Source organism: Lycorma delicatula, chromosome 2 (genome assembly GCF_047948215.1).
Source record: "Lycorma delicatula isolate Av1 chromosome 2, ASM4794821v1, whole genome shotgun sequence".
NCBI classification, from domain to species: Eukaryota; Metazoa; Arthropoda; class Insecta; order Hemiptera; family Fulgoridae; genus Lycorma; species Lycorma delicatula.
The window spans coordinates 236,226,066-236,251,125 of NC_134456.1; the positions used below are offsets into that span (position 1 = coordinate 236,226,066).

The window sequence follows — 25,060 nt, forward strand, 5'->3', positions numbered from 1 at the left end:
GAGTTCAAATTATAACCTAAGTCTGGGTTTGATTTAAAGTTGAGTTCACTAAGGGAACTAGGACTAAATTACGTTGTTGCGATGAACATTTTTGGTGGTTTGTTGTGTTCAATTTGCCTCGAATTACGAGACATTCACGAAATTGGCTCATAATAAATAGAACTAGGCGCGGGGTTCGCGCTTCTGCGACCTCGGTTAGCTAGTTCAGAGGGATGCGATATAGGACATTCAAGATGTCCTGACGGGGCCTACAGCGAAGCCAAAAGCTGAGTTATTAAATCATCGATGCAAATGTCTACTGAGGTATTTACATTGGCGGGATCCCAAGAGGCCAGGCTTATTACCATGAGATGTAAAAAGTCAGAGGGCGATTTAACGACTCTCGTTAAAGCCCATCAGGGCAATAACGGGGAGGGGGTGTGGCGACCGGAACGTCACTAGGCGGGTGTCTTCCCCTACGGTGTTGGGATGTCCAGAAAGTAAATTAGGCTTTGAAATAAAAAACCAACCAAATAAAAAACAAGTCATTTTATTATATATATTTGAAAGGGAAAATCTTAAACTATTTTTCTACTTAGTCGCTATTTAAATTGACGCATTTATCATAACGATGCACAAGCTTTTCAATTTCTTCTCTGTAGAGATCTGTCGCCTTAGATATTTTGCACAAAATTTGTGATAACCAAGCTTCCCCGATATAATTTCATGCAGTAAACTTCCTGAAATAAAGCGAGAGTTCCGTAATCGTATTGCGGCGATTTTCACGAATTTTATCGTCAGTTCATCAGTGACAAAGCTAGGCTGACCACTGCGGTCCTAATCATGAAAATTTTTACGGCCATTTTTAAACTGGTTGCACACTGCCTCACTCCACCTTCACTCATTATTCCGTCTCCGTACACCTCTCAAAGTTGGCGATGAATTTCAATTGGTTTGAGGCTCTGTGCCAGGGGTCTTCTGTTGAAGCGCAGATTTCAATAATTCATAACGAACCAAGTAGAAAAATCACGGTCCACACACTACGATAGTTTGATGCGTACTGAATGTAGAAACGTATTGACGCCAAGATGGCGGCTCTATCCCCACCTATCTCTACGCTACGTAGTAGCGTAAGTTACTTTCTGGACCGCCTTCGTGAGTATATATATATATATAACTATTACAATTGTTTAGTATCCAGGTCAAAAAAATTTATTTCGTATCCCTTTGTAGTATTTTTTTAACTGGTTTCTACTGTTTGCCTTATGCATACATTATTTACCAATAATATTTTACGTTTCTTAACTATATGAAACGTTAATTGTAAGATATTTGGTTAAATATCTTCTTTATTGATATTAAAGCTATTTATTAAACAAAAAAAATGAGTCCTTTTTACTTCCGTTATATTTCTATTACATGGTAAAAGAAAAAAGTTTTTTAGTTCAGATCTATATATTTTTAAATATTTTATTATGCGATTATTATTATTGTAATTAACTATAATTAGCACATTTAGCGAACTTTTATGGGTTGTGATTGTTTATTTTGGATGTCGTTATTGGATTGTCACGGTCGGATTACCGTTGGATATTGTTGATATTGTTTTTCCTTGAAATTCATTTTTTATTGTACACAATCTTCGTTAGGTTATAGGATTTTAAAATTTTATTGATCCTGACGATGTCCATTCCTTTCTTGTCCATTCCATTTGGTTGGATAACTTTACCTAAATAAAATTACCTAAATTTGTTCGTCTTCTTAATTTTCAAAGCTCAGTCCGTAACAATTTGTGTGCGTTCACTTTTTTGTATACAAATTAGTATACCAAAAGCCTCCCTTTTGGCCATCTCGTGTAGAACATTTATCTGTTTTTATGCCGTTCCTATACCTTCTGCCAAGAGAGCGATATCATCTCCAAAGGGTAAACAATCAATGTTTAGATTCTCCGTCGCATATCCCAGTTTGACTTGTTTCAGGCTTTATCTTTACAGGCTTTCCTCCATTATGCTATGTCCTTTTCCAAGACTACACTAAAGAGAAAAGTGCCCTCTTGCCTGACTTCTAACTTGATTCCAAAAGGATGAAATATTCCCCTTTAAACTTAATCTTGAATTTTCTGTCTGTGAGAGTCTGCTTGATGAAGTTTATTACTTTTGGGTCTGTCTCAAATTCTTTAAGAATGTTAAATAATGTTTTCCGGTGAAAGCTGAATCGTAGGCCTTTTTAAAATCTGCAAAAGTGATCGCTATTCTTGTTGGCCAAGTTGTATTTCCTAATGACTGTTTTCAGGCTGAAAATCTGTTGTTCTGCGCTAGATCTCCCTTTCCTGAATCCACCTCGATACTCTGCAATTTGTGGATCGTTTTGTTCTTCTAATTTGTCAAGGAGGTTTTATGTTTGGCAGATATAATTTAAAGTTAAAAATCAGTTACAATTTGGGAGTGAAGTTTTCGGCAAGCAGCCAAATTGCATACGTAGGTGCATAACGTAAGTAAATGAAATGTAGAGTAAAGTAAAAATTTACTTTGTTTAATTTAAATCGAACATTACGAATCGATTAGGAGATATTGTGGATGAAAACTCTATCGCGATAATTCTTTGCATTTATTGCTGCTGAACTCTTTCTAAACCTCCTCTTCAACCGATGGGATATTTTGGGTAATTTTTGTATTTTCTGCAGTTCTTAAAGCTGATTATTCCTGAGATTGAAGTTTCTAGGATGCCTAGAAGTTCCGCTAAAAGTTTTTAAAAATTGGTTATCACCTTATGAAATAAAAATTCCTTAATAGGCCATATAAAACGCAACCCATCAATCACTCATCCATGAAATTTCAAAAGTCAAGCTTACTCCCCTACTCGTTACTGAAATGGACTCGTCCAACATCTGAACATCGCGGCGACGCAGTAGAACACTAACGATAGTAACAACAATGCAATCATAACGTTCAGCGTATTGCTAGAGACAAGATGGTGTTTTCGCTAGGTGAACGTGTTTTCATTGTCTAGTCGTACTTCAGTGCGAATTCAGCGGTTGCAGTGCAAGATTTGTTTCGCCATAAGTACCCAGATAAACCGGCTCCTAACAAAACATCAGTATTAAGGTTAGTCGCAAAATTTAGAGAGACCGGTTCTGTTAATATCAAGGAACACAAAAGATCTGCGTCAGTGTTGAATACAGATACAGTCGCTGAAATCGAAGACCGATTACTCGCCTCGCCAAATAAATCGATCAGACGTTTGTCTGCTGAAATTAATTTGTCTAAATCGACTGTTCATCGGGCGACCAAACGATTACAATTACGACCTTATCGCATACAAACGGTTCATCGACTTCTTGAGCCCTACAAAGAAAAATGGCTGCAATATTGTCAACGGTTCCGTCGATTTCTACGTGAGGCAATTAATGTTATGGATTCGTTATTTTTCAGAGATGAAGCGCGGTTTCATTTGGACGGCTACGTAAACGGCCAAAACAGTAGAATTTGGAGTGCTGAAAATCCCCACTTTTATCACGAAAACAATTACACCCGCAGAAGTCGGGAGTGTGGTGCGCGATATCGCGGAAGAAAATAATCGGTCCTATTTTTTTTCGAGTACACCATTAATGCAGAACGATATCAGTATATTTTATTTCAGTTCATCGCACTCTTGGAAGAGGAAGACAGACACTGCCGGCTACAACATGACGGTGCGACATCGCACTACGCAGGTTCAACTTCTGATTTCGTCGAGGAATTCTTTGGTAATCGTGTTATCGGTCGAGGCTTGTAGCAACCAAGATCTCTAGATTTATTTGCTGTTTTTTTTCTACGGGTTTATCTCAAATAAAAAGCCTACAGCAACAAATCATGAACACTTGAACAATTGAAAGTCAATATTGAACAAGCTGTATTAAATATCCAGTCGCAAGCTTTGAAAAAAGTTACAAGAAACGCTGTAAAAAGAATTGAAGCTTGTATTCAAGAAGATGGCGGCCACTTCCAACATTTACTCTAAATGTAAGGTAATGGATGGTAATAATAAAAATTACATTTACAATTACACATGCCTTTTTATTATTTCAATACCTACCGATATAAGGTTGGGTTGCGTTTTATATGGGACACTCTGTATATTACGCTCCACGATATTATGACCTATTTTACAGTTTCACCAAAAAGGGTGCATATTAAATTTTATATTAAATTATTTTTTTTTTGTTTTTCTTAAAGTTTGCCCTAAGTTATTAAATACAAAAAATATATTTTCGTCAGGAAGTGGTTGCTCCACTTGTATATTATAATATATTAAACGTAAAAAATTCTGTTAGTTAACATAAATCGCAGGTTTTGTTAAACCAGGTTACGTCATTCACGTTTAACCTTGGACGAATCAATAGAAGTCAGATAAAACGGAAATAAATTTCAAGATAAAAAGTAAACTAATCTGTCGAAGCAGATAATATTTCCCTTTGTTGAATTTTTTTTTTGAACGCAATGATAATATAAAAATTAAATGCATGTTATCTATTGATAGACGTAAACTTTAATTACATATACAGTGCACAGAGAGCGCTTAGTACGAAAAATATTATTATTCATTATCTAAGAATTTGGATAATATAAATTTGATAATAAACATTTTAAAAAAGTAATAAATTCAATTTAAGTACATAAACATTAAAATATTTGTTGCATATGGTAATTTAATTAGCGATTAAATTTTTTTTTTCTAGGATTAGTTTTTCAGTTACTGCTGGGTCTGGTCTGCGTGTATAAATGCAAGTCTAATGCAATTATTGCTACCGGCTTGCCAGGCCTGACATAGCTGCAGATGTAGTGCAATGTAAGTGTAAATTTATCAATAAAAACGTAGTCTGCAACAGATTCAGGTCAACCACTCCTATGGTTAATTGAAACCCAACCACCAAAAAATACCGGTATCCACAGATTAACATTCAAATTCATATAAAATCAATTGCCTTTACAAAGGCTTGAACCTTTGAATTGTCGAGATCGAAAATCAGCCGATTTTGAGATGACGAGTTAACCACTAGAATAACCCGGTGGGTTAATATGTAAAACCTGATTAGTTTAAAAAATTATGTACAGAAGAATATAACCTGTAGGTTTAGTTAAAACAATTGGTTTTTGAACATAAACAATTTTTTAATTACTGAACATTTTTTTTAAATATAGTTTTCCATGCAATTTTATTTACTTATTATTATTTTCACACAATTACAAATAACGACACAGTTATATGTTTTATTTTTAATAATAATAATAAAAAGAGAAGTCAATAAAACAATTTCTGCAAAATGTGTAACTTGTATGAAAATTTAGGTACCCTCTGTAGACATATCCATGTCGAGGTGTTACCATCTGTAAACATTATAAATGAAACAAAAATTCTAAGATACACCGCCAGCCACTTAAGAGGGGAGACAACCTAAAACATTTTTTTTCTATAGAACTGGGAGTAGGAAGTTTATACTTAGTATATTTAGCTTACAGTGAAGAGTACTTTTCTAAATTTTCAGATAATTACATTCACTTCAACCCCTAAAATAAGGGTGCGGTGAAAAAATAGTACCCGACAAGAATAAATTTCTCATTTGTTACTAAAGAAAAAAACTTGCCTTGTGTGTACACAAAAAAATACAACTTGTACACTTTTTTTTACAAACTTTTAATTTTGTAACCAAAAATCGTCTCCATTTTAATCTATTCCTTTCATAATTATATATATACAAGAAGATTATCACTTGCATCCAGACAAATATTTTCTGTACAATGTAAAAAAAAATCCATGCAGTTATCTCAATTACAATTGAAGTTATGATTTTTTAGTTTTAACAAAACAAAGAAATTAAAGTTTTCGGAAAACTGAGATTAAAGATTGCAATATACCATAACACCTGCCGATTGTATCGTATGATTTTAGCAATGTCCTATGAACTTCAAAGTGGCGTAACCTGTAGGATGAAATGTGAACTAAACAGAATAAAAAACGAGGTTTAAAATGGAGAAATATTCATGTTTCTAATTTTTTATTCGTGAGATACAAGATACTGAATTTCGTATTTTACACGGAGAAAGTACAAAATATTGCTATGGAAACAGGCTTGTATTTTATTTAATTAAAATTTTTGTGATCAACGGAGAAAGAAATAATTACACAGTTTAAAAGAAGAAGAGTACATTTCATACAATAAAAATCACTAAAAAAATTCTGTAAATTTTTTTTTTATCTATCAATTTTTGTTTTAGACTCCCCCCTTAAAATAACAATAACAATCTATAAATATTATAATCCTAAAATAGTAAGTTTTTTTATCGGTTTTTTCAGTAATTAGATTAGAATAATAACTTTTCAATTTCATCGATTTCTAGTAACCATACAAATAACAGATCATTGTATTCTAAGTTTCTTGATTCCTTTATTTTTTTTCTCAGGATTTTTTGCACTCAAAAATGCACACAACTTTTGACGGGGCGGGGGATAAGGAATCCCCCGCTCCGGAACCGGACACACAACTAAGCCTTAACACAGCTCCAGGGGGTGCCTTCCCCTCAAAATTCCTCGTCGACAACTAATTTTCCCCCCAGGCAGCCGGGACGTGGTCTTTTGGTGATATGCCAGGCCTCTAATCCTACCGGGACTTCGGCGTTTACGCCTTGCCTCTAGAAAAGAACCCCCGGAGGGATCCCCCACCGTGATTATAGTCTTACTTTACATCCCCAAAATCCGAAGCCACGTGGGAGTCCCCGCCCAATCATCGAAGATGGGACACCTAAGCGGCCCACCCTTCCTGGACGGGGTTGTCCCAACCCTAAAATCATCCCAAGAGTGAAGACGTTATATTATTAGATAAAAAAATTGTACACCTTCACTGCCACAATGAATAAAATGTTTTTACAGTTCCAAGTTTGGCAAAGTTAACAGAAATTAATCATTCTTACTTAAATTAAACTTGTCATATTTGTGCGTTACTCTATACATATTACACCTTTTATAGAAAGTTTTTAGATCTATTAAAACAAACAATATATCTTAAGGGCAATTTGTTAAGTTCTTTAGAAAGTAAAATAAAATTTCCTTATCTATTTTTATTTGAAATCATTCAAATTACACGTTATATGCTACCAATAAAATGGCTTTATATTAGAATCATACATACCTTCTCAACAGTTATAACATACATTATTTTCAATTCTATTAAGGGGTGATATAATATAATATAGATGGCATATCTCAGTTGCACAAAATATGAAAACAAGGAATTTAATTTTTAAAATGACATCATCAAAATAAGATCCGTTTTTCACCCCCCAATTTCAAGCCGAAGTTCTCAAAAACATGACTTAACGTCACTTGCTTTGTTGCAGCAATTTCTTCATTTATAGCCTCCTTAATTGCATAGAAATTACAGAATTTATTCACGTACTCATTTTGGATTTAAGAAACCCTACAGTAAAAAACTTCATATGTTGAAAGCAAGTAGTCTAAGCAAAATCTCTCCGCCGTGAGAAATTAGTCGCTCAGGAAATTTCTACTTCTAATAATCCATAGCAAAAGTAGCTGAGTTTGCCTTTCTTGCTGGTACAAAACTCGATTGCAACCATTACGTCTCCTTCTATGTTTATGCATCAGGAGATTAGGGGCTAGATATTAGTGCTTTCCTAACGTGTTTTATCGTTTTTTGGTGTTCTGGATGAACGGGTTTTTCACGTCGGCTTAAGTTTTAAAGCTGAACCTGTAGCTCCGTAGTTAAGCATCCATGACAAAACGGTGTTACCATATGGAGCACGAAACCCATCGGATTAGACTACTGGTTAAATTCGTCATCGCAAATCAGCTGATTTCGAAGTCGTGATTTCGAATTCAAATCCTAGTAAAGGCAGTTAGTTACCTTTATAAGCATTTGAATACTAGATTGTGGATACTAGTGTTCTTTGGAGTTTTTTCCTGTTTAGCCTACGAGAATCACCGTCTGGTATTATTTCAAAGGATGATTGAGGATGATTTGCATGAGTTAAAGTGAAGTGTAATCTTATACAGTCTCAGGTCGACCGTTTGTGAGATGTGTGGTTAATTGAAACCCAAACATCGGTATCCATGATGTAGTATTCAAATCCGTATAAAAGTAACTGCCTTTACTACGATTTGAACGTTGGAACTCGACTTCGAAATCAGCTGATTTGCAAAGACGCGTTCACCACTAGACCAACCCGGTGGATTTATTTGGGTTATTTTTCAACCTACTCCCTGTTCTTTAGTGGTTGGGTTTCAATTAACCACACATCTCAATAATTGTCGACCTGAGATTGTACAAGATTATACTTCATTTACATTCATACATATCAGTCTCTGAAGAAATACCTTACGGTGGTTCTGGAGGCTAAACAGAAAAAGAGAGAGATGGAACACGACTTCTTTGATACACGTTGAACTGTTAGCGGAACTGGTGCTGAGTTGTATAAAAAGACTCCTATTTTTGAAAAATGAATATGATGAATACACAATTCTTACTCATTCACAACTCTTTCGCTACTAAAATAGCCCTCTGTGGACAGTCGGCCCCACTCATTTCCATTCTACTCACCGCTTGCGCTAATGAAAACTGTCTGGTTTTTTATACCTGTACATATTCCTGCATTTTAGGCAGCCTCAGCTGCCTAAAAGCACTCGTTATTTTTCTTTTTGTACATTATTTTTCTATATTAATTTTCTTATTTTTGTTAAGTTTATTGCTTTTATATTGCTCATAAATGGTTTATTTTAACCTTACAGAGTTTCTTTTTTTAGCCATAATGTTACTTTTAATAAAACTAAAACAAAATATAACCTCTCTTACTTTCTGTTTAGCCTTCGGAACCACCGTAAGGTATTACTTAAGAGGATGGATGAGGATGATATGTATGAATGGTGTGTAATCTTGTACAGTCTCATATCAACCGTTCCTGGTGTGGTTTATTGAAACCCAACCGCTAAAGAACATTGGTATCCACGATCTAGTATTCAAAATATAACCTACTATAAAAAAATGAAAAATACAACCAATTATAATAATAAAATCTAGTTTAATAAGAAAAAAAAATCTTAAACTGGTTAGGTATTATGATTTTTATTTCATAGAATGTTGGACAATATTTCTTATTAAAATTTTTATTTCGTAAAATTTGTTCACCTATTTTATAATTTATTAATAATATGTTTAAAAAATGAATTACTTTCTTTTGATATTTTGTATAATTTCTTGTATAACCTTATTTCACAAATTTATTTTAGATTATCTAGTCGGTGTTAAAAAAAATCGCAGTTAGATTTTCAGAGCTTGCTTGAACGACAAAAAAGTATAATTATAATTTTAGAAAACTGATTATTATTAGGGTTTATATTTATTTTTGTTTTATTATTTTTTTAGGTAAAAAATAAAAGAATACAGTATAATTTTTTTGATTTTTATTTTGTTATCGTACGTATACGATAACAAAGAGAGTTTCCCTCCATAAACTAATAAATTATCATTGAACAATCATGAATCGGAAATTATACAGTGTTGTGTATTATCAAATGTCAAAATTACGTATATTGTTTTTATTTTTTCTGGTCGCAAAACAAATAATTTATAACAATTGTTTTTAATTATATAACATTTTAAAGACAAATTTGTTTTCCGAAACGTTTTTAACGATACGTGCACAGGAATTTAAACTGAAAGTTATACGGTGACCGAGTGAATACTTACAAAGTTTTATTTTCTAAAATGAATCTTCGATGCAACAAAAGTCATAGACACGTGTCGTTTCTAGTGGTCATTCACAAAGCGGTGGTCGTCTGAGAGGGAAGGGGCTGAAGTCAAACGAAGATAAAGAGGGGGCAGGGTGGCGACGTGCCTGGCGTCGACAGCCAGGGCGTACCGACGCCCAAGCTATGACCCTGGACACGACCTCGGCCGCCCTCCGGAGGGAAACGTTTCTCAGGGCAACCATGAGGATCTTTCTTGTCGTCTCGCCACCAGGCAAACTACAGGTAAATTTATAGTTTAATTATTAAAATAGTTGTAGAGTGAAATTATTTTTGATTATTAATTACCTAATATCTTCCTTTTATTTAATTAAGTGTTATTTAGATTTGTTTTAAAGGATATTCTTTTATTAAAACATTATTTTTCTACTTGTAAAGAAGTATAATATGAGATTAGTGTCGAAAAAGGTTGCAGGAATCTTAATTTTAATTTATTATCGTCGAAATGGAGATATCATTATTTGCTGATTACTATTAGAACAATGGTATACAAAGCAACATAGAGTTTAAAGGTTAATTCAGGTCATTAAAGGTTTATTGAATTCATTAATATTGCATCAAAAAATTTCATATATATATGATTATTTATATGGTAGTGGTTTTCTTATATTAAAGTAGAGAAAAATGTTCCTATTATAATGGAACCGGAAATGCCTAATTATTTAAAAATAAATACTTTTTGACTCTTGTGGTTTTTTAAAAAAAAATTATCGTTTTCGCGTTATAAAAATTTTAAATGGCTGATATTTTGAAAAAATATATTAGATAAGGTTGTTTATTTTTCTAATAATAGGTCTTTATTTTATTAAGTACCATGCCAAATTTCAACATAATTAGTCGCACCATTTTGGGAATAAAAATTATTTTGTGAAACACGAAATATCAACTAGCGACAAAACAAAGCAATAACGATATCATTATTATACGTTATTCTGTATTTTATATAATAAAACTACTGCAAATGTTTTACGGCCTATTTTAGAAACACCAGTATAAAAAATTAAAGCAGAAAATTAATTTGATTTCGTTACGGAAATTTTTTTCTTTGTTGGAAATTATTATCAGACATTTATGTTGTTTACAGTAACATAACATTTATCTTATTTTTCAAATCCATGTCAGTAATAAGACCTAATATAATCATGTCAGGAGAAGCTTGATATAATAGTAAATTATTTCACCACCGTTATCGATTAAGTAAACCATTACACTGTTAATAATTTTCGGATGATGGTATTATATAAAAAAAAAAATTAAGGTAAATATTTGAAACGTAAAGGAGAAGCTTTTATTTTTACTTTTTAATGTGATGGTTCATTGATTTAGATATTTAATATTTCAGCTCAAATAAGATATTCAATAAAATTATAAATCTCCCTACAAAACAACATGTGGCACTTTTTCGTTCTTTTCCCCCCGGAACGTTTGCAAGTTTTTCACCTGGAAATAACAAAAATAGCAGGAAACATTGATATTAGCAATAACCAGTTTTATAAGACCGTTTATAAAAAAATACCATTTTTATAACCATTTATATTTATTTATTTTATAAATATAATCTAACCAAACTTAACCTACGCTCGCTTCGATCGCTAACCTTACTAATTAACATCAATGTTTTGAGTATTTAAATAATAAATTCACTAATTATATCAATTATTTATTATTTAAATCAAAACATTACTGTTAGTTAGTCGAGTTTAGCTAGCGAAGCGACCGTAGGTTAAGTTTGGTTAATTTACATGTATAATTAGAGCATAATGCTTATATATTTAAACAAATACTTTTATTTTAACTTAACAAAAAATCGAGTATCTGAGTAGAAAAAATTAGAAGCTAATTAAAATGCGGTGCTGTAGGAGAATGTTAAAAATCAGATGAATGGATAAAGTGACAAATGAAGAGGTATTGTGGCAAATAGATGAAGAAAGAAACATTTGGAAAAATATAGTTAAAAGAAGAGACAGACTTATAGGCCACATACTAAGGCATCCTGGAATAGTCGCTTTAATATTGGAAGGACAGGTAGAAGGGAAAAATTGTGTAGGCAGGCCACGTTTGGAGTATGTAAAACAAATTGTTGGGGATGTAGGATGTAGAGGGTATACTGAAATGAAACGACTAGCACTAGATAGGGAATCTTGGAGAGCTGCATCAAACCAGTGAAATGACTGAAGACAAAAAAAAAAAAAATTAATTTACCTTAATCTTAATAACCTACTTATCGTCAATACCGATATTTCCTGCTATTTGGAGTTTGGTAATATAAATGGTTATATCAGGTTATTGGGTTATTTCTCCAACCCCTTTCTTTTTCTGTTTAGCCTCCGGAATCACCGTAAGGTATTACTTCAGAGGATGAGTGAGAATGACATGTATGAATGTAAATAAAGTGTAGTCTTGTACAGTCTCAGATCGACCATTCCTGAGATGTATGGTTAATTGAAATTCAACTACAAAGAACACCGGTATTCAAGTCCGTATAAAAGTAACTGCCTTTACTAGCATTTGAACTTTAGAATTCTTCACTTTGAAATCAGCTGATTTGCGATGGCGAGTTTAACCACTAGACCAATCGGTCTCGACCAACCGGTCGGTGTATTTTTCCAACTTGTGATAATATCAATATTTCCTAAACCTTTTGAGTTATTTCCAGGTGTAAAACTTGCAAACTTTCGGGAGGAGGAAGAAATGATAAAGTATCCAATACAAGTATGTCATGTCATTCATAATCGACGCTCGACAAAAACTACAAGATAAATTAATGATAATTTACTTACAAAGGTTCTTACGGTTTAAGTGCACACTAATAAAGTATTTTTTGAAATTCCCATTGTAAAGAATTAAAATAGAGTAACAATGAAATATAATATATATTTTTTTAATTTCTTGGTAACAAATGAAGATATTAACTTGATTTTTTGTTGTGTAATTTTCATTTAAATATCTAAAAACCAACCGCTAGATTTTTCGAAATTTCATCCTGAAAGGGGCGAAGAAAATTTAAAAGATTTTAAACACGTTGAAAATTTTCCCATGTACGACTATACTAAACAAGATATTTATATGATTTGGGTTTTCAAATACTGTTCAGATAAATATCTAAAAAACATTTTCGGGTCTTTTGAATTTTGATTTTTTAAGAGGTGGGGCAGTGTATAGTGCGGCAGCTCAGTTAACGCAGCCACTGTTATTATATATACAACGCGACTGGCTATATCTACCTCCGATTACTTGTCTAAAAAAAAAAAAATATGAACGACAAATTACGGTCACTACCTAGTGATGTTTATCGGGTAACGTTAAGAAAAGGCAAAGTACATTTTTACCCGTCCTTCCTATCGGTATATAGCTATAACTACTATTATATACTACTTATTATATATGAACTATTAAATTCTATGTTGATACCTGAATTCAAGAATATCTAAAAAATCATAAGAATTTTTATTGTTTCATTCTTTTATAAAACCCTTATTTATTTGGAAATATCTTCTACTAAAAGTATATGCTGTGAACTTACCGGTAACTATAGGAGTAGTTAAAAAAAGACATGTTTGTTAGTTTTTAATGCTCTGTTTCGTAATTTACTCTTTTATTAAAACATTAATATTATTTTATTAGAAGCGAATGTAGGCGGAACAAAGAGAACTGGTAGAAAACCTTGGATTTCGAGGATATATTGCAGCTGATTGATGAACGTACCCTGGAGCAGACATTGATAGCGACCATAATGTGGAGATAATGAAATGTAGATTGGTGTTTAAAAACCTGAAGAAAAGGTGTCAGATGAATCGGGGAAATTTAGAGAAGCTTGAGGAAGAGGAGGTAAAGAAGATTTTTGAGGAGGACATCGCAAGAGGTCTGAGTAAAAAAGATAAGGTAGAAAATGTAGAAGTAGAATGGGAGAATGTTAAAAAGGAAATTCTTAAATCAGCAGAAGCGAATTTAGGCGGAATAAAGAGAACCGGTAGAAAACCTTGGGTTTCAGACGATATATTGCAGCTGATGGATGAACTTAGAAAATATAAGAATGATAGTGATGAAGAAAGTAAAAGGAACTATCGACAATTAAGAAATACTATAAATAGGAAGTGCAAACTAGCGAAAGAAGAGTGGATTAAAGAAAAGTGTTCAGAAGTGGAAAGAAAAATGAACATTGGTAAAATAGACGGAGTATACAGGAAAATTTTGGGGTACATAAATTAAAATCTAATAATGTGTTAAACAAAGATGGCATACCGATTTATAATACAAAGGCAAGTCGATAGGTGGATGGAATATATTGAAGAGTTATACGGAGGAAATGAATTACAAAATGGTGTTATAGAGGAAGTCGAGGAGGATGAAAGGGGAGAAACAATACTGAGATCTGAATTTAAGAGAGTATTAAACGATTTGAATGGCAGAAAGGTTCCTGGAATAGATGAAACACCTGCAGAATTACTGCGCAGTGCAGGTGAGGAAGCGAATGATAGATTATACAAACTGGTGTGTAATATTTACGAAAAAGAGGAACTTCCGTCAGACTTCAAGAAGAGATTTATAGTCATGATACCAAAGAAAGCAGGAGCAGATAAATGTGAAGAATACAGAACAATTAGTTTAACTAGTCACGCATCAAAAATCTTAAATAGAATTCTGTACAGAAGAATCGAGAGGAAATTGGAGGAAGTGTTAGTAGAAGACCAGATTGGTTTCAGGAATTGTATAGGGACAACAGAAGCAATTTTAGCGCTCAGATTAATAGTAGAAGGAAGATTAAAAAAACGAACCAACATACTTAGCATTTATAGACCTAGAAAAGGCATTCGTAGAGTGGAATAAAAGTTTTAGCATTTAAAAAAAATTAGGGTTCAAATACAGAGATAGAAGAACAATTGCTAACCTGTACAGGAACCAAACAGCAACAGTAACAATTGAAGAACATAAGAAGGAAGCCGTAATAAGAAAGGGAGTCCAAAAAAGGATGTTCCCTATCTCCGTTACTTTTTAATCTTTACATGGAACTAACAGTTAATGATGTTAAAGAACAATTTAGATTCGGAGTAACAGTACAAGGTGAAAAGTTAAAGATACTACGATTTGCTGATGATATAGTAATTCTAGCCTAGAGTAAAAAGGATTTAGAAGAAACAATGAACGGCATAGATGAAGTCCTACGCAAGAACTATCGCATGAAAATAAACAAGAACAAAACAAAAGTAATGAAATTTAGTAGAAACAACGAAGATGGATCACTGAATGTAAAAATAGGAAGAGAAAAGATTATGGAGGTAGAAGATTTTTTTACTTGATAAGTAGAATTACTAAAGATGGACGAAGCAGGAGCGATATAAAATGCCGAAAAATGCCTTCAGTCAGAAATATAATTTGTTTACATCAAAAATTAATAACGTCAGGAAAAGATTTTTGAGAGTATTTGTTTGGAGTGTCGCTTTAAATGGAAGTGAAACTTGGACGATCGGAGTACCTGAGAAGAAAAGATAGAAGCTTTTGAAATGTGGTGCTACAGTATAATGTAAAAAACAGATGGGTGAATAAAGTGACAAATCAAGAGGTGTTGCGGCAAATTGATGTAGAAAGAAGCATTTGGAAAAATATAGTTAAAAAAAGATATAAACTTATAAGCCACATATTAAGACATTCTGGAATAGTCGCTTTGATATTGGAGCGACAGATAGAAGGAAAAAATTTTGCCTGTAGGCAACGTTTGAAATATGTAAAACAAATTGTTAGGGATCTAGGATGTAGGGGTTATACTGAAATGAAATGACTAGCACTAGACAGGGAATCTTAGAGAACTGTATCAAACCAGTCAAATGACTGGACAAAAAAAAATATATTTATCTGCCAAACCAGTTGTTTCAATGATATTATCAAGGGAAACCTCTTCTCTTTTACTTTCCTTAACAATCCTGGATTAGTATATTTGTTAAACATATTAGCGGTTAAATAATTTTCGGGAGTAACTTGTGATTCTTGTCAAGTGATGTACAACAGTTACGGTTAAAGCATATGTAGTACGTCAATATACTCTAATGTTATGTACTATTAACATGATTTATTTATCTTCTATTTTTAGAATATTATGTAATTTCTTCATTATATTTTATCTGATAATTGAAAAAACGGTATTTTACTCGCATTTTTTATTGTAGAGATGAAAGAGTTACGTAGTTTGGCGATTGAATTTTTGGTTACACTGATAAAATTTCAGATTTTACTCTCGGTGGTGAAAAAAGCACTATCAATAAAATATCATGGTTATGGTTGGAAATAGGAAGCGACAACCTGGTTGCTAAAAAAGGTTACTTTTTGAATTCTTTATAGTAATATAGACGTCTTTTTCTAATGTTATAGCATGAAAAAAAATATAGAACCGTTTGGAACATTGTTAAGGTAGGTTTGGCTATAAATGTTAAAAAAAAAGAATATGAAATATTTTTTATAATTTGTTTTATCAATAACATAATGTACATTATGACAATGCAATTTATAAAATAATATAATGTGGAACGTATCATTCTTTTATTCAAAATGTTTTTCGTTCTTATTGTGTTAAAATTTATATATTCAATCATAAAATGTATAATAATTGTCATAATTATTAGGGCATCCGGGAGTTACAAATAACAGGTAATTAGTAAAATGTACTGCTTATTTTCTGTAATAAAATTAAAATTAGATGATCGTAATTAAATTTTACCCCATCTTAATGTGATTTCACAGTGCGGTTGCAAAGTTTCTGTACACTGGAATTATGGAAGTGTAATGACGACTCTTTCTTAAATATAATCTTGTTATTTTCATTTCATTTTATAAAAACAGATATAACAATAACTATAATAGTTTATAAAAGGTAACGAAAATGACTTCTTCCAACATCAATACTACACTGTACACGTTTCAATTTGTTTTCAAACTCTTTAACCAGCTGATGTATTGGAATGTTTCATATGTATGCCGTTATTGCGGTTTTAGTTCATCAATGGTGCGTAGTCTGTTACGATACACTGCTTGTTTTGTTGCCCCCCCTCCTCCCAAAGAAAGTAGTCAGGGGGATACAGATCATGTGATAGTGTAACCCTCGAAATGATTCCTTCACGAAAGAAATATTGTAAAAAAGCCATTAACCTGTTAGTATGCGCTGTGGCGCCATCTTGGTGGATCCAACTGTCATTCTTTTTCATTTCTTTTAACCGGCTAATGAAGTTTGTTAAAAAATAGCACAATAATGATCACTTTTAACTGTATTTTTAGAAGAAAATTGGGTTCACAAGGCGCTTTCTTCTCATACCGACTCAGACTCCAATTCGTGTAATGATTGTTCATGAACATTGGGGTTATTTTTCGGGCAGTGTCTTGTATTTTGCGAATTAATATACCCTCGCTGATGAAACCACTCTTCTGTAAAAAACCTAATGTCGAGGATACCTACGGAATTTTGGTCGATAAAACGTTTAAACTATTGACAATAGTTTAGTCTTTTGTCATTATCTGTATTAGGTTTCAGTTATTAAGCGTACATTTCTTTGTAGGGGAAAAGTTTCAATTCTTTTCTTAAAGCTTTATGTGCGGTAGCAAGTCCGATATGTTGCTGCTGTTGTACTAACTTACATATAGACTATTTTAATGGACTTTTCACCATACCATCCGAAGTATCAAGTTCGTTTACCTTAGGTGATTTTCCACTTCGATCTGCGTCTTCAACAGAAGCTGTGACCGAACATTTTCGATTACAGTTTCAAGTGCATTGTGGTGAGGAACAGGAGTATTTGGAAAGTTTTCAGAAAACTTATATTTTTTACTAAATCAGTATACTTTTCAGCCTTACGAAAGACATGTTCGACGAGAATAAAGCGTTCCACTACCGAAAGAACCGTTACGTTTCTCGCCACTATTGATCCTATTAAACGAAACAAAGTACGTTCAATAACAACGCAACAATCCTCTTGGTTTATTACTGAGCAATGCTCAACGAGCCCGCAGGGCTACCGATCTAAAGCCAAAATACCAGAATTCACCACGTAATTCTAAAGGATATTACACAGCGATTCTTTCCAAACATACGTACTGTAGATTTCTCTGCGGAGTTGGTACTCCGCAATTACATTTTCTGTCTTTTAATAATCCCTTTCGAAAACCCTTTCAAAGATATTTGAACTTTACGATTCTGTTTCAAATATTTTTGTATCGATTTTTCTTTTGTATCATCATTTCTGTGTTCTCGTATGAAATTTATAATCTTGTTTATTCTGCTGAATCATGTAGCTGAATCATTGTTGAATCATTTGTATTTTTGTTAATACTATGTTTCAGGCCAATATTAGAGGAGGACAAAACACTTCTGTTATGAAGAAAAACATTTATGTGTTCGATTTCGCATTAGCGTTTTGCGAGCGCGTGGACACATACACACTTAATTTTTTAATAATATAGATTTTCATGAACAGTGACATATTTCAGTGGTGGAGTTATAATTATTTAGTAATTGATAAATGCCTACAAATTATTTAATTATACAAATAAATGTGTAACATTTCAGTTGTTTCATAAATTTTCCGTCTGTGCAGTGTTTCATGCTTTTATAAAGCGATTTTTAATGACAGATAGTGACATTTATTTCTAGCTTTTATTAACATGTGTAATGCATCAAAAAGATTAATCTTTTTTTCAGTGTCAGTTACAGTTTTCTTTTTATCTCTGATATCTATTACTCGAACTATTATTTTTCTCATATCCTTTTAGAATAATGTTTTATCGTTTTTTTATTTTATTCTTATTCTCAAAAATAGATTTATTAGCCAAAGTTCTACAGTGATAACATGGTATTTTTATGTGACAGGATTGTTTGTATATAATATAAATAAATTTGTATTTTCTAGCTTCGTGATCGATTAATGATCTTATTCAATTATCTAGTGATCAAATAAACGATATTTATTACATTTATTTATAATTTCTGTAAATTGATGTTCGATTAACCAAGCACACGTTTAGTTAATATGTTTTAATATATGATTGCAACATATGATTCCCACTTCACCGTTTTTTTTTTTCTAGCATATATTTACATCCTCATCCTTTGCTTGTACTCTTTTTACAATCCTACCATACATTTTCATCGATTTCCCTTTATTTCCAACACTGAGAATATCTTTCTGCTTTTATCCGAACATCCTCACAAACTATGTTTTTGTAGCTCCCAGACCGACACCTTCTTTGGCAGTCTATCACTAATAATCATTATCAAATTATCATATCACTCGAGTTGTTTTCTGTTAATCATGGTTATCATTCAAGTTAATTCATTTTTCCTCGTTACTAACCCAATACAACGAGATAACAATGCCGTTATTTACTCATATCCGCGATATATAATTTATTTTTTAGAAATTTTCTTTTATTGTTTATCATTCGCCTCCAAACGATACACAACTCACAAAAACACATTTTTTAAAGAGTTGTCTTTTATTTTTGTACAATACAAAAGATAAACCTCTTTTATTCAAACCTGATCTTTCATAATACCGGGTGATCCAAAAAGGACTTCACAAATTCAAAAGCATATATCAATTTATTTAGATAATTTACAGATTCGGTTGTGGAATCATTCCGTAGAAAAACACATCATGTTTTGACTCACTTAGTTCATTAGTACCGAATTCGGCCAATAGCGCTATCACCGGTTTTGTTAAAAATGGATACAATTACTGATGCGGAACGCGCTTACCGAGTGTTTTGGTTTCACGATTTGCAGTCAGCAACTGCAATTCAATGTAATTTTCGTAGACAGTTACGGTAGGGAGCCTCCTAGTAAGCATACAATTTACTCTTGATACCAACGTGAGGTTGGCATTCGACAAAGTCGTCACGTGAGGTTGGCATTCCACAAACCACTGTTTGGCACGTACTAAGTAAACGATTGCACGTGAAGCCATAAAACTAGCCGTGGTTCGTATTGAAACACGGTGGTTTGTAGTTTTTGTACCGTATTATATTATTACATTATTAAGTAATGTATTATTACAGATGATGACAGAGTTACCGGCTGCAGTTTTATGAGGAAATAATGGATAACGATACATTTTCAGACAATGTAATCTTTACTGATTAGTCAACGTTTTACATCAGTGGCAAGGTGAACACCCATAACTGCCGAATATGAGGTAGCATAAAACCTCATGAAACTTTTCAGCACATTTTATAGCCCTAAGCAAACAAAGATTGTACGGCCCGTTGTTCTTCCAGGAGGTAACCATCAATAGAATCGTTTATCTGAACAAAATTCAAAATTTCCTGATTTCTCTGTTAGACGGCGATGAACAAGATGGACGCCATTACTCTCAGCAAGTCGAGGCACCACCTTACTACTGCCTAGAAGTCTTGAGATTTTCTTGATTCTCGATTCCCAGATCGGTGGATTGGTCGTGAATATCCAGTAGCAAGGCCACCTTCTCTCCAGATTTGACCACTTTAGATTTTTTCTTGTGTATAAGTATATGAAATATATCAGAGGTATTAATGAAATAAAGTTGTATGTACTTTTCATTTTAAAAAAATGTGAATATGTAATTTAATAGGCGTACAAGGAAATCACGTGGTGTCCACATCAGATTTTTACTTGTATGAATTAAAAAAAGAAATTTTTTACATAAAAAAATGTAAAGTAATTTGTTAAATTTAAATTTTTACATACAGAGATTTAAAATTACGCAAAAATCTCTCGGGAGATGATTTTGTAGCCAAAAATAAGAAAAACAGTTTATATAAACGTAAGTCAGAAAATGTCTCAATGTGTTTCGGCTCGCGAAACATATAGCCCTGTTTTCTGTTTTTCCTGAGAAATTAAACCGTACTAAAGTTCTTGGTGTACAAATTAAGGAGTATATTTGGTGCTTCCTTATGGCTTATGATTTAAGAAATTGATAAAATTTATTAGGTTTTCTTAAAACCTAAGCGAGATAAATCTCACTTCGATTTAAGAAAATTGGGGTAAAACATGAAAAGGTTTTGTCGGAAAATACACTTTTTTAGATTTGGAATAAAATAACTTTTAAATTTGTACAGAATTTAATTCTGAGAAAATTTATGTTAAATAAGGTCTAATAAAATTAAACATAGAGAAGTTAAACTTTAATTATAAACAAATCCGTGAAAAATAAACTAAATTCCCAAAGACAGAATAGTTGTACGCTGACAAAAGTAAACAGACCTTTAACGAAGAAAACTACACAATTATTTCAGTTGCCATGGTGACAAAAATACGATACTGAAGTAAATTGATTAATTTTTTTTTTTCTTGAATGAATATCTTTAATTCACAACTTCACTCCCAAGATAGTTAAGACCTTTGTTTACGGCTAAAACCGTCCTTGGCACAATATATAAATTTGAAAGGGCACTGTCGGATAGTTCTCACGTGATGCGAGATCATACAGACAGACAAAATTTCAGCTTTATATATAAGATATATCTTACACATTACACAATCACATATAATTTGTATACCATTACAAACATATCAAATACCAATCAATACAAATATACAAAAGTGCAATTTGTATATATATATATGTATTGCAATAAAACTTGTTAATATTGTATTTTAATTAATAACTGTATTAAAAATCTTTGTAAAAAAATAAGATGTGGAGACCATATGATATCCTTGTACGGCCTATTAAATTACATGTTCATATTTTATTAAATGAAAAGTACATAAAATTTTATTTCACTAATAAGATGTGATTTTATTTTCGTATGTTTTTTTATTGCTATTATTGCTATTAATGAATTATTATTTATTGTTTTTTTTTCAATCAGAGGTTAATAAATCAATTTATTAAAATTAAAAAAAAAGTTAAAAAAAGGAAATGAAGTCTGATTCGAACCGATGTGCCTTCTCCGTGCTCCAAGAAATTCATTAATTAAAATTTCATTTGGCTATAACTACTAAAAATGTTAAAATCCAAAAAAATCGGATTTTGACATTTTTTGACACTTTTGGTTCAGTAGATTGCAGTCAAAAGGGGGGGAGTTGCACAACTAGATGTTACAACAGTCCTAAGTCCAAAATTTCTACATTCTTCGGCTAATGGTTTTTATGTTTTGCGAGATACATACACACATACGTACAGACGTCACGTCGAAACTAATCAAAATGGATTCAGGAATGGTCAAAATGGATAATTCCGTTAAAATGTGAAAACCGAAACTTTTCGCGATCATAATAGTTCCTTTACGTCGTACAAGGAAATAAAAATCTTTTAAGATAGTTATTTTTTGTGTGTGCAGCGCGCGTTTTGGTTTAATTTTCTTTTTATTACTCATGTCTTATTTGTTATTTTTATAGTATAATTTTTTTATATGAATTAAATACCTAAATAACTTATTTTTGAAAGGGGAATTTATATTTAATCGTCACAATTCATGTTATTTAACATTTTGGAGAGCTTAACTTTGATCGTGTTTTACTGTGGTTGAATTGTGGTCTGACCAAAAGTCGTTCCTAGCTTGGATTGTTTTGAACCCTGACTGAAATGATAATTTTTCTGGGAAAATAAATTTTTCTTTATGAATTCTTCTACTTGAAATTAGTAGGTTTAATCGATAAAAATATATAATTTAATAATTATGTTATTGATGAATTTAAATAATCTTTTAAACCTTTACCAATTAATATTAATAAAAAAAGACGAGTATATTTATAGATCCATAAAAAAAAACGAAAACATTAATTGGAGTCTTTATATTAAAAATTTTAGTAGAATTATACGAGTATTATAGGTCAAGAATGATTAGTTTTAAACTGGTCATGGTTTTACCGTAGAAGTGAGACCAAGTTGAGAGGTATGTAATGCTTGTCGTGCTCTATGATTGATAGGTATCTAAAGTACAGGTGGATTTTGACGTTATGGAGGGGATACACCCTTATTGATCAAACTGTAACATAGAAATCGCTTATACAGCATAGTTGTAATGGCTGATTTATAGTACTGAGAGAGAGAAAAACATAACTTTTCAAAGAGAGTTATATAGATATAGTAAAATAAATGTTTCATATTTGTGCCTTAACTGCCGCCGCATTTCAAGGTATTTTAGTGACACTACAACTGGGATTTTCAGCCCCCCTTCATTCCAAATTAATATTTCTTTCCTCTTAACATATGTTATCATATGTTTGATCTACTTTCAGAATATTTTATAAATATTACATAAAATTGCTAGTAAAATTGTTACTACTCTAAATATTTTACAGAAAAATATTTTTTATTTCTGAGGATTTATATGTTTTTACAGTCTCTTCACACGTTTTTGTTTCTTTTTACACGTTAATTTTTATTTCCTCTAATCTGTTCTATCTCACTATATTACATGTATTAATAAACCTTCACACTAGAAAAAAGCGACCCTATGCTCCGACACGAAAATGTTACATTGTTTATGATTCATTACACATGATTTTGTTAAATGTTTTTGCCAGATGTAATTGAATAACGTTCATAAATTTAGCGTACTAACAACAAAAAAAACTATTAACAATGTAAAGCTTCAAAATCCGGAACATTTTTAACTGTTTCTTAAGTTGTATTTTTTAACATAGCTCTAACCCCATTGTCTTCCTTTTTTATTCTCAAAATACAAATATAATTTTTGATAAATTGTTCGTAGAAAGAAGTATAAATTGTTCGAATAAATGATCATTCGTGGCTGGACACAGCTGCACGGCGCACAACGTGATCCGCTCTGCTCCAATAGTAGCTAAAATAAAAATGTGAGCACATATATCAAACAAACAAACAAACCCACGTATCATGTTTTTTTATGGGAAAGATGTATTTTTTCGCTTTTAATGTTAACATAATTTTTAAGTAATTGTGTTCTCGATATTTAACAGTGTCAGAAATTTAAAACTTAATAGCCACAGACCTTTTTTTTTTTTTAATTTCCGGGTCCGCAGTCAAGCGATTCTTTCCGCAGAGGATGAGATGATTGTTTTGTAGCGTGTGTGAAAAATGCCATGCCTGACCGGGAATCGAACGCTGGACTTCCGGGTGAAAGGCCGAGAACTACTACTCGCGCCACAGATGCCAATAGCCACAGACCTAACTCAGTTGTGACATGCGATTGAAAAAAAAAAAAATCTTGGGGTGGACACGCATAAAAGCTTCCTTTTATGCATTTTACACACTTGCTAAAATATTAGTTTTTATTAACATTAAATGTTTATACAGTTATTAATTCAACAATCTGACCTGAAATATAGGATAGAGTAAAAGTCCCGTTATTACTATTTAAATAAGTTTAAATCTAATATCTGTCTAATAGTTTTTTTAAATTATTATCATGTAACCACCAACAAAATGAAAACAAAAACTAATAATCAGATGTTAGATGTTTCACCCGATCTGATGCGGACACTACATGACTTATTTGTACGCCTATAAAATAAATATACATATTTTTTTTTTTAAATGGAAGTACATAAAATTTTATTTCATTAAAAACTTCTGATATTTTTTCACATCTTTTTTTAATTGTTATTATTGAATTATTATTCATCGTAATTTTTTTTTATGATCAGAGGTTAATAATTATTAATAAATCAATGTATTTAAATTAAAAAAAAAAAGTTAAATAAAAAGAAATGAAGTCTGATTCGAACCAATATGTCTCTTTTGTTTACAAGATCCAAATATTTCATTAATTACAATTTGACTATAACTCTGTAACCTGTGGAAATAAGTACCACTTATGATAAATCGCAGTAAATAATTACTGCAATTAAGAAAAATCAAAAATCCAATTTTCGTTGATTTTGGTCTTTTTTTTAAATATTTTTGGTCAAGTCGATCGCAACTAAAAGGGAAGGTGCAAAACTAGATTTTATAACAGTTCTAAATCCAAAATTTCAAAATCCTATTGCTAATCGTTTTTGAGTTATAGGAGATACGTACGTACAGACGTCACGTCGAAACTAGTCAAAATGGATATTTCCGATTAAATCTGAAAACCGAAATTATACGCAATCACAATACTTTCTTTACTTCGTACAAGGAAGTAAAAAGAATAATGTAAATGGTAATCCATTATATCGTTGAGAGCTTTTCAACGATATATACATAAATTGTACCTGCTTTCATTGGTTTCAGAGTGATAGTCATATAAAATTTTAATTAATGAAATACTTGCATCTTACAAGGGGAAGGCACATCCGGTTTGAATCATACTTCGCCTCCTTTTTTTAACTTCTTTTTTTTTGTAATTTAAATGTAGTGAT

General features: G+C 32.0%; 1 protein-coding gene across 8 annotated transcripts in view; it reads left to right on the forward strand.

Moving 5' to 3' along the window:
• LOC142319765 (pleckstrin homology domain-containing family G member 5-like) overlaps nucleotides 1-25,060 on the forward strand; it is a 1,099,338-nt gene that overhangs the window by 542,498 nt on the left and 531,780 nt on the right. The window contains exon 1 of one of the 8 annotated variants that reach the window (XM_075357411.1): nucleotides 9,830-9,999. The exons of the other annotated variants lie outside the window; for them this stretch is intronic. Coding sequence (XP_075213526.1) covers nucleotides 9,901-9,999 — 99 coding nt within the window. The 5' untranslated portion in view covers nucleotides 9,830-9,900. Of the gene's footprint in view, nucleotides 1-9,829; nucleotides 10,000-25,060 lie in introns of those variants that run through there. 8 annotated transcript variants of the gene reach the window in all.